Genomic DNA, 11,850 nt, shown 5'->3' on the forward strand with positions numbered 1-11,850 from the left:
AGAGGTTAAAGAAGTCTGTTGTACTCTTAAAGGAAAGGAAAACTAAATTTGCAACATTCCGATGAGACTTTTACCTTCGGAGTTGGTTCATTATACATTTACCTGGTCTGCGGAGGCTCCAGATCTTGATGATTTTTTAACTCTCAAAAATTAGTTTATGAAACAATTTATGCTTCGCTATATTGTGGGGTCCTGCGTATTTCCGTCTCCAGATGTGAGCATTTCACCTGCAGTTCCTTCACTAAGACTCAGAGTGCCGCTGTTGGCCAATGCGGAGCTAGGGCTGCAGCCGGGGACCTATTGGACGGAGCCAAACCTACTGCACTATTGTACTGTTCAGATCTCTGAAGAAACGCAGCAGAGAGACACAGTGTCGCGGAAAAAAACAAATCCTCTCGGATTGCTATACTCTAGAAGGGGAATATCTTTCATTTATATTTCATTTCCGACCCACGAGGATTCTGACAAGCCGAGGGAAATTTGGAACGGAGAATCGATTCAGAATAAAAGAGGCAAGGAAACACAGAGCCGAGAGTGCCTGGTATGGAAACCAGACACAGAGAGCCGGGCCAGGCAATCACAAGGCAGGTACTGTTGTTTTCCTTCTTATTCTCTTTGTGCTGCCGGGCGGTATCGGAGCAGATTCTTTATTTGACTCCTGAGGAAATGGCCAAAGGATCCCTTGTGGGGAATCTAGCCAAGGATTTGGGGTTAAATGGCAGAGAGCTGCCTCAGCGAAAGCTGCGTGTCAATTCGGAAAAGTCATACTTCAGTGTGAATGGGGAAAATGGCAATCTCTATGTGAACAACAGGATAAACCGGGAGGAGATATGTGGGGCATCCCCGCTTTGTTTCCTAAATTTAGAAGCTGTGGTTGAAAACCCTTTGAATGTTTTCCACGTGAACGTCGCAATCCAGGACATTAATGATAATGCACCGCGGTTTACTAAAAATAATATTGATTTAGAAATTAATGAATTAGCACAACCTGGTGCGCGATTTCCTTTAGAACCTGCGCAAGATCCCGATGTTGGAGCCAATTCACTGCGGGATTACCAGCTCAGTCCAAATCTGTATTTTATCTTGAAATTGAAGGAAAATCCAGATGGAAAAAAGCAGGCAGAATTGGTGTTAGAGAAACCTTTGGATCGAGAGAAGCAGAGTTCCCATCACTTGATCCTGACGGCTGTGGATGGGGGAGATCCAATCAGAACTGGAACAGCTCAGATTAAAATAACTGTTACTGACGCTAATGACAACCCCCCTGTATTCACTGAAGAGATCTACAAAGTCAACCTGAAGGAAAATCTACCAAAGGGCTCTTTAGTGCTCCAGGTTAAAGCTACCGATGAAGATGAAGGTACATATGCAAAAATAACATATGCTTTCAGCAACATACCGCAGAGTGCAAGACATCTGTTAAGTTTAGATTCTGGTAACGGAATAATCACAACAAAAGGATTTCTGGATTTTGAAGAAACAAATAGTTATATAATGGGTGTAGAAGCGAGGGATGGGGGAGGTCTCACTGACCACTGCAAAGTTCATATAGAAATTCTAGATGAGAACGACAATACTCCCGAAATGACACTCACATCCGTGTCCAGTCCAATTCCGGAAGACTCAGTGCCCGGGACAGTGATAGCACTGATGAAAGCCCTTGACCGAGACGATGGAGGAAATGGAGAAGTCACCTGTCGCATTCAAGATAATTTGCCGTTTAAAATAATATCCTCCTCTAATAACTACTACAAACTCCTCACAGACAACACCCTGGACAGGGAAAGGACCCCGGAGTACAATATCACAATCACCGCCACAGATAAAGGTTCTCCCCCACTCTCCACCCAGAAAACCATCCTGTTGCAGATCTCGGATATCAATGACAACGCCCCTGTCTTTGAGAAACCTTCCTACACCGCCTATGTGCCAGAGAACAATCCCTCGGGGGCCTCTATTTTCAGTGTAAAAGCCTCAGACCGGGATCTGGACCGGAACGCCCAAGTCACTTACTCCATCCTGAGCAGCAACCTGGAGAAGCTGCCTCTCTCCTCCTACATCTCCATTAACTCCCAGACCGGAGCGATCTATGCGCAGCGCTCCTTCGACTACGAGCAATTCCGGGAGTTTGAGCTGCAAGTGAAGGCCCAAGACGGCGGGACCCAGCCTCTCAGCAGCAATGTCACCGTCAGGGTGTTTATTGTGGATCAGAATGATAACGCCCCTCGCATCCTGTACCCTTCCTTTGGAGCCGATGGCTCCGCCTTGTTCGAGATGGTCCCTCGCTCGACCGAGGTAGGTTATCTGGTGACTAAGGTGGTGGCGGTGGATGCTGACTCAGGACACAATGCCTGGCTCTCCTACCACGTGCTCCAGGCCACGGACCCGTCGCTCTTCAGCATGGGGCTGCAGAGCGGGGAGATCCGGACAGCCCGCGCCTTTGCGGACAGAGATGCTGTGAAGCACAGGCTGGTCACCCTGGTGAAGGACAACGGGCAGCCGCCTCTGTCAGCCACAGTGACTCTCAACCTGGTATTTGCCGAGAACTTCCAAGAGGCTCTTCCGGAAATGAGCGACCAATCGGGTGACTCGGAATCTCAGTCTGATTTACAGTTCTACTTGGTGCTGGCTTTAGCCCTGATCTCATTTTTATTTCTAATTACAATTATAGTGGTGATAGCCATGAAAGTTAGAAGTTCAAAAGGTTCCTCTGTTCTTCAGTATGTCAGGCCTGCTCTTCATTCCAAGGCTGATCCCACATTCCTACCAGATTACAAAGACGGGGCCTTGCCGTATTCCTATAATTTGTGTTTGGCTACAGACTGCGGGCAAAATGGATTTAACTTGCTTAAAAGTAGTGACCATAACATTACATCTGAGAATATCCTTTGCAACTCTGGGATTTTACTTGTGAATAATTGTGGTTCTGAAGCACCCAAATCCGGATCCGAAACTCTTCTCAAGGTGAGTTTTTGCATTATCGCGTTAGTTAAGGTGTCGCTTCTCTGATTTTTAATTAAATTATTCAGACAATGAAAAATGCTGTTCATGAATATGTATAAATCACGTGAACTAAAGGGATTTTAGATTAATTATATTTTTATATGTGTGCGTTATTTCTCTTCGGTGTAGTAAATGTTTGGTATCAACCGGTGGTTAGTGCCTATTGAACGGTGCAAAGTGTCCAAAGTTCTGGTATTATTGCGAGTTGCTGATATCCATTTTGTAGCAGTGACTGTTTTACCTGAGATTTATGGAATGTGAAAATTCTACTCTCATCATCCTGTTAGAAGTTTTGAAGGAAAGACGTCAGTCAGTGATGGACTATTCGAAGGATTATAACATTTGACATTTTAAAAATTACATTTACCAATATGCTACAGTCCATAGTTGGCAGGGAACTTCAATACAGTTTCAAAGCAAAGTGTGTAACAGAACGTGGAGCCAATTGTTACTTCCAAATGATGTCATGTCGTGTCGCTGTCTATAAGTTTTCCACTTTAATTAAAAATAAGTAAGTAGCACAGAAGTATGTCATATACAAAACCAAATATTCTTCCAATAGAAAAGTTAAACTAAACTAGAAATTAAATATAAAACATTGCCTGGATATACTTACATATAGTTGTTAATTCTGCAGGAGTCCACGAGATATTGGCCAATAATTTTCTCTCTTTTTTCTATATAGAACTCTCTAAACCACTTTCCCTCTCTGGTGGTGATTCTGCATTAGTAGACAGAAAACATAACCACTTTGGGTATATATTAGGTCACCACAAACTAATAATCAGGAATATCATACCACCTTACTTAGTGTTGTATCACAATACCTACGGGATATTAGCCAGAGCAATTTTAGTAACTGTTTTCCCATGACAGATGACAATATACAGCTGGTATTCTGTCCTCATTCCCCGTTAATAATTGTGTTTACTGAAAATTAATTGGTGAGATTTAAAATATTCCTCAACGTGCAGCAATGATCAGACTATGTCATCGTGAAAGAAGTCTCTGTTTAAGAGGAGTGAGAAGCACTCTTATGTTCTGATATATAAATTGCATTACTATGTGTAAACATATACAATATTTTTCCATTAAAATATCTTTGTGAGCCCCTGACAAATGTATACACAGAGCTGTATTTTATTCAGGCAAATACAACTGTGGTATCACCCTCTAGTCTGGAAAATAAATAGTACATCTGTGTTCTTTTAGCACAACGAACTCAAATAATTGCTTATCAAGAACTATTTACTTAACGTAATTCCATGTAAAACTCAAATAGGTTTTGTATACATTAAAATGTATATGTAAGTGTATACATTTTAAATAGAGGAAGTAACTATAAATAAATAGTCGTGGGAAAAGATTAAATAATAGATAGAAAGGTATTGGATTTTTTTTTAAATTGCAATTATTGGTTGAGACTCTGAGCGCCGCTGTTCACCAATCAGGCAGAGGAATGGAAAAAGAGATCCAGCCAGCCCCGCCCGCAGCTACACAGCACAGAACACAGAGATCAGACTCACACTTACTCAGAGGAATTTCACAGAGAAATATCTATGAAACAGGCTTAACTTTAACATCAGTGACGGCGAAAACAGGACTACGGCTAAAAGAAAATCCATACTTGACTGGGAATCAGAGCACTATATACATCCAGAGGAAAATGGAGAATATACAAAGTCTCCGGGACTGCAAACGGCGAGCCCTGTTTTGTTTTTTATTGGTTCCCGTTTGGGAGGCGGTTTCTGGTCAGATTCGCTATTCGATCCCGGAGGAAACGCACACAGGCTCTTTCGTGGGGAATATAACAAAGGATTTGGGACTGGATCTAAAGGAGCTCTCAGACCGCAGTGTCCGCATTGTTGCCAGAGGTAGGAGTCAGTATTTTGCTTTGAATGTTAAGAGTGGCCATTTATACACCACAGACAGAATAGACAGAGAGGAGATCTGTGGCCGGATAGAGATATGTTTGGTGAAGTTTGAGGTTCTTCGTGAGGGTAAAGCGAAGCTTTTTCCAGTTGAAGTTGAAATCACAGATATTAATGACAATGCTCCAGGCTTCCAATCAGAGAAATTAGAGTTAAAAATCAGCGAGACAACAGCAGTGGGGACCCGAATTTCCCTGCAGCAGTCGCAGGATCCAGATGTGGGAATTAATTCTATCCAGATATATCAACTGAGCGATAACAGGCATTTCTCTCTGGATGTGCAAACTAGAACCAATGATGTGAAATATGCCGAACTGGTGCTGGAAAAGTCTCTAGACCGGGAAGAACAAGCTGTTCACGATCTAATCCTCACAGCCACTGACGGGGGAGATCCAGTCAGGTCCGGCACTGCGCAAATCCGCGTTATTGTTCTTGATGCAAATGACAACGCGCCAGTTTTCACTGAGGCTATCTATAGAGCGAGGGTTTTGGAAAATGTGCCGAAAGGTTCCACGGTGGTATCAGTAAAAGCCACTGATCCGGATGAAGGAGTCAACAAAGAGTTAAAATACTCATTCAGAACAATCGTGGAGAAAGGTTCCCAAATATTCCACTTGGATTCTAGGACTGGAGAAGTAACAGTCGTGGGGAACTTGGACTTTGAGGAATCCGCATTATATGAAATCGAGGTGCAAGCCCATGACGGGGGAGGCCTTTTCGACAGATCGAAAATACTGATCGTTGTTAGCGATGTGAATGACAACGCTCCAGAATTAACAATCACATCTCTCGTCAACTCCATCCCTGAGGACTCTCCCACCGGGACTGTGATCGCCCTTTTAAATGTGCAAGATCTAGATTCCGGAGAGAACGGGGAAGTCACGTGCTCCATACCCAGCAACCTCCCCTTTAGAATGAAGAAATTATTAGATAATTATTACAGTTTGGTGATTGACAGAACCCTGGACAGGGAGCAGGCATCGAATTACAATGTAACAATTACAGCCACAGATCAAGGGACTCCTCCCTTGTCTTCAGTTACTTCCATCTTTCTACAAGTTTCAGACGAAAATGACAATCCTCCTATATTTAACCAGACTTCCTATACTTCGTACGTCAGAGAAAACAATGTTAAAGGAGCTTCCGTTTGCTCTGTAAAGGCAAATGACTACGACTTGGAGGACAACTCCCGAATCACTTACTCCATTACTGGAACTCAGATCCAGGAAGCTCCGCTCTCCGCCTTCATCTCCATTAACTCCGAGACTGGGGCTGTCTACGCTCTGAGCTCCTTCGATTACGAACAGTTCCGGGAGATTCGGTTCCAAGTGCAGGCTCAGGATGGGGGTTCCCCACCTCTCAGCAGTAATGTCTCCGTCACTCTCTTTATACTGGATCAGAATGACAACAGCCCGCACATCTTACACCCCTCCTTTCCCACCGATGGCTCCACGGGAGTGGAGTTGGCCCCTCGCTCCTCCGAGCCTGGTTACCTGGTCACTAAGGTGGTGGCGGTGGATGCAGACTCCGGGCAGAACGCCTGGCTCTCCTACCAGCTGCTGAAGGCTACAGAGCCGGGGCTCTTCTCTGTGGGACTCCACAGCGGCGAGATCAGGACAGCGCGCTCCTTTGTAGACAAAGATGCGCTCAAGCAAAGCCTGGTGGTTTTAGTGAAGGACAACGGGCAGCCCCCTCTCTCTGCCACGGCCACTGTCACGGTGGTGGTGGCTGACAGCATCCCCGAAATCCTCTCCGATTTAAGCAGCCTCTCAGCTCCTGCAGACCCCCAGTCCAGCCTCACCTTGTATTTGGTGATCGCTGTGGCTTCCGTTTCCTGCTTGTTCTTTACCTTTATCCTAGTGTTACTGGCCCTGAGACTCCGCAGGTGGCGAAACTCGCAGCTGTTTGACTCCTCGAGTGTGACTTTCAGTGGAGTTCCCGTCTCGCAGTTTGTGGGGGTCGATGGAGTCAGAGCTTTTCTTCATTCCTACTCACATGAGGTTTCTCTAACCACGGACTCCAGAAAGAGCCAATTCAACTTCTCCAAAACAAAGTATTCAAATACTCTGAGTAGTGAGCAAACTTGTGAGATAAAGGATCCTATACTAGTTATTGAGGATGTAAGCATTAGTAACGGGAATCGGACCTCTGTTCAGGTGAGCTAAGGTTATTGTGTCTTCGTTCTGTGGGTCGAAAGTATATATTGTTAGTTTCTCGGGCAATGTAGAGGAAAATGATGCTTTATGTTTGTTTGTGAGAGGAGGAAAGGAGGTAATTCCAGGCCCCACTGAAGTCAACAGTGAACCGTGTCTTCTGTGTTGCAAGGGTTGGCTCTCGGGGCATTAGGATATGTGTGACTTTCGATATATTAATTTTAAATCATTTACCTTTTCTTTTTAAAAGGCACTTTGTTTCTCTTTTTTTCGGTGAAATTACACCCTTTTACTGTTTGTTTGAAACCAGGTTATCTTCCTGTATCTTCATATATCCGTTACTAACTTGGGATAGTACAGAAATGTCAGTGTATAGAGTACTTCAATTTTATTGGAAGACAGTTTGATTTGAAGACCGTGAACCTCTTAAATTTAACGTAGTAAAAGGACTACCTTATTTTTTTGCATAATATAATTTAATCACTCGTACAATCATAGTTTTGTCCTTTAATTTATCTCATGTTCTTTTAATTTTATTTCCCTATTGATATACATGTTCCCAATAGTCTGGCCTTTCACTTTTGAAAGTTATGGACATTTTTTTATACAGCGCGTTATATAAGCACCCATTCAGCACGCACCTTAAGACACGCACCTGTATCAATGTAAACAAGTTAATAGCCCTCTTGATATAGATACTTTGCTAAGTCGGGACATAATCATTACTTTATAATTATTTGTAGATTACTTACTTGTTTGGTGAAGATATACCTATCAGCTTACAGCGGATTAATCCAATTTTTAAACCAAATGCATTTAAATTCCACCCGTATCTATTAATATTATGTAAATGTCAGAAATGCAGAATTATGAAACTAGCATATATGGCATCATTATAATATGCGATAATGTCTATAATATTTGTTGTTTGTGTATTACCGTTGGGCCTTGAAACATTTAATGGTTTGATTCAACGTTTATAAAGGAGGTTATAGCATGACTTTGTAGTAATTTTATTATTAGAGAAAACGTTCTCATACATAGTCACGATTATATATCTGAAATGAGAGCTAACGAGTCACTATATTAAATCCCTTGGTCAGTGTTAATGCAGTGAACTCTGACTCATATACAAAAACAAATTATCAGCGCCTTATGTTGGATCCTGGTGGTGTCCTTTGAACATTGGGTTTATAAGTTATATTTTCGAAATTCCTTGTGATGTTTCCTATTTAGAACGCTTAATAGTTCTCTTCTATTCTATTTGATATAGGCTCTTATACTGCACTCATCACCATAGTATTTGAGCTCTTTCCAGTAGTGTATTAAGTGCTATTTTTGTTATCTGTTAAAGAAGGCAAGATTAAAGAAATGTACCTTACACTTGGAGTGGAAGGTGGTGAGGTTTGTTAGGGTCCTTAGTTCTTAAAGTCTTGGACTAGCCCCAAGAAAGTTTGGTCTCCCATACAGACAAGCTTTACCCTTATGGTAAAGAGTTCCTGTTTGCCAGAAAAGCAAAATTGTCCACCAAGATGTTCATTCCGCATCTTTAGGCAATCTTTTTGATATCCTAGGTCCAAAGCCATACAGCGCTTTGAATATGATGGATATCTTAAACTTTATTCAATTCTTGTATGGGAAGCCAGGGTAGAGAGTAGAGGACAGGTTTGAAGTGCTACTGGTATCCTGTGTTGCTGAAAAGATGCACTACAGTGCTCTATACTGTGGAATTTCCTTAACACTGAAGGATTTATGCCAGGCATATCACATAGCCGTAGACCAGTCAAGAGAATAACTGAGGTCAGGTCATCATCTGACAGGATGGGGCAGTCTCCTAGTTAACCAGAGATGATAGAAAGTGCTACTTGTCCAAGAGGATGAGAATGGATGCCTGCCTTTTATCCATTGACAGAAGGAAATTATCGATCAGTGCCACTCAATCCATATCCGCTCCATCTCCTGGTCTGAATCTGATTGTGCTAGGTCTAGAATATTAACGTTAGTTAGATAATATTGTATTTGGCCTTTGGGTAGCTATTCTGTGAGTTTACTCAGGAATGGGAGGTTTTACTTTGGGTGGTAGATGGCTAGAACAGATGTATCCAGGGTGGGTTTCTTTGATGTTGGTTAGACGACTACATGTTTGAAGGAAGACCGGTAGATTCCTTCTCTGAATGTGGCATTGGCTATTTCTGTCATGAGTGGCACCAGGTGCTCATGACTCTTTCACAAGTCAGGAAGGGCATGGATCTGATTCACAAGTCTTGGGTTGGGACTTTTCTAGAGTGTCCTTAACTTCTTGATGAGTGAATGCACTGAATTCCGGGAATGCATATGATCTGTTGATTGGTGAGTATAGGTGGATCCAGGCTACTTGAAAAAGTTTTCTGAATGTGCATGAACTTCTTAGTGAAGTAGGATGATAGCTCTTTGCAGGACTTGGTACTCGGTTCTGATGCAGGTTGTAGTAATTAAGGATTAAGGAACTGGTTTGCCACTCTGGGTAGCTCCTTATGGTGGGATTTGGCATCCTCAGTGGAGGCTAATAGGAGGGTTATTTTGGCCTGTAATAAAGTCTCAGTATAGGGTTTGAGGAACTTATTACATTTCATCCTCTGTGAATCAGCTTTTGTTTCCCACCATTAGCACTTAATTTGCCATCCCTCTTTCTTCATCCAGTGCAGAATGTCAGAAAATCCAGGAATTCTGTGTGGGCTGTGGAGAGGAAGTGGCCATTTGGGGACCATTTGGTCAATGATCAAGGCTCATGTACAATGATAATGATTCACTACGTCCTCCTTTTCTCATTCTGTGGGTGGAATGCTGTTGTCCTTTAGCAGCCTTTGGGATTTCTTGGCTTCCATGTGTATTCATGGCCAAATCAGGATCACTTGTCTCCTTGCTTGAGAGCTGGAAGATCTCTGACCACTGCTGTAATTAGGTGATGGTCTATCCAAGACAGTGGTTGGGTTTTGGTGTCCTTGATCTTGACATCTAGGCTGAAGATCAGGTCCAGGGTTTGACCATCTGCATAAGCTGGACAAGAGATTACCAGTGAAAGTCCTAAAGAGGCAAGAGAGGAGGTGAATTTTGGGGATTTTGCATTTGCAGCCTTTTAACTATGTATGTTGAAATCTCCCAGAATGACAAGCTGGGGTATGTCACCACCATAACTGAAAAGGTATCAGTGAGCTCCGTTATGAATCCTTTAGTCAGTCATGGTGTTTAAATAAGCATAAAAGCTATGTTAGCTTTGGCTCTGATTTCTATTGTCAGATTAATTAATTTGAATGTTGTCTTACTTTTTTGGATTTGATGTTTGATGAGAAGATGAATGCAGTGCTGCCTGCCGTCTTGTCTTGTCTAGGTCTGTGATACACCTAGTATCCTAGGAGGATGAGGTGGGCTAGAATGGGTGTCATTCAGCCAGGTCTCAGTGATGTGGGCTGTACTGGGTACTTCATCACTGATGAGATTATGAATTATTCTCCTGTAAATCATTCCATTTGCACCTCAGGAGGTGTGCTATTGCGAACCTGACCAGAATTATAACTATTCAATCACTTGAGAGTAAAAAATCCTTACCTTAAATGATCCTAATGCCTTATTCTCTTTATGATGGATTGCTCTCATTGAACATCATGGTTATGCTTCACAATTGTATAATGCTGTCCAACCAAGGGTTTGATCTTTGCTTACATAAATCAATGGGAGTCTTTCTCCTCTGCCATCTTTTGGTTTTAGATCAGCCCCCAAGGGCATTAAAATTACAATGAATATTAGTTTCCCAACAATCCTGTCTATTTAATAAGATTTTATTATCACAATTTTAAATATGGTGAAGGTCAAGCACAGAGAGATTTGGGCCAATTTCTTTTTCAAATCTGCATGCTTAAAATTAGGCACCTAAATTTAAACACTTTAAAAAGTGGTCTGTTTCAAGAGTTAGTAGTAAACAAAAATCCCAGTAAAGTCAATTAGAAAACATGTTCCACATCCCTGAACATCAAGTCAATTACATATATTTATAATTACGCATTTAATTACCTTACTTGAAGCACACAAAGTTGAAAAAATTGGCCTAAGTGACTTTCAAGATGTTATGCACAGGAATTTTGTGGCAGAACTAAGAAGAGAACCCAGATCTCTAGACTCAAGGCCCAATGCTTAAATCATAAAACCGTTCATAGATTATTTTAAACAAAAATCCAAAATGGGCAAGAGTTTTGCACCTGTTTTAATCCTGAAAAGGGAGTTGAAAAATGTTTAGTCTTTTCATGGAAGCGTGCCTTGCTTTTTCAGCATCGAAAATGGTTGACTTTCTTTGTTCTCTATAGATGAAATATTATGTTATCTCTTTTGTAAATAGCAGAAGGTCCACAGAAGATCTCTCAGAACTTGGTTGTTAGGGTACTGTGATGTCTTATATAAAATTAATTATAATACTGACAATCTATTTAATGTCATATTCAGTCAATTACTTCTATTAAATTGAATCAACCCTTTGATTTCTCTGAGGCAGATATATTGTAATCCAAAAGCAAAGCGTAACTTTGCACCTTTCCACAGTGAATCTAACTCATTCAGTTTTACTTCTTTCTCAAAACACCTGTCTTGAGGACTAGTTGTCTACCGCTTTATAATCTTTTACCCTGCAAAATTAGTCATGTGGAAGAAAGAAATTACACTTCCTCCTATTTCGGGCTCCTGTGATTTCCCCTCTCAAGATGGAATTCATTTAGCATTGCAATTCTCTTACTAAA

The 11,850-nt window shown here is 41.8% G+C and overlaps 1 protein-coding gene across 20 annotated transcripts in view; it reads left to right on the forward strand.

Annotated features, from left to right (window-relative positions):
• Positions 1-11,850, forward strand: part of LOC125641569 (protocadherin gamma-C5) — a 426,447-nt gene that overhangs the window by 248,926 nt on the left and 165,671 nt on the right. Inside the window, exon 1 of one of the 20 annotated variants that reach the window (XM_048861746.2) lies at positions 370-588. The exons of 17 other annotated variants lie outside the window; for them this stretch is intronic. In XM_048861746.2, coding sequence (XP_048717703.1) covers positions 544-588 — 45 coding nt within the window. In that variant the 5' untranslated portion in view covers positions 370-543. Of the gene's footprint in view, positions 1-369; positions 589-612; positions 2,965-4,509; positions 7,091-11,850 lie in introns of those variants that run through there. 2 more of the 20 variants (XM_075131416.1, XM_048861716.2) reach the window with 2 other exon arrangements.

The sequence above is a fragment of the Caretta caretta genome, chromosome 8, assembly GCF_965140235.1.
Source record: "Caretta caretta isolate rCarCar2 chromosome 8, rCarCar1.hap1, whole genome shotgun sequence".
Classification (NCBI taxonomy): Eukaryota; Metazoa; Chordata; order Testudines; family Cheloniidae; genus Caretta; species Caretta caretta.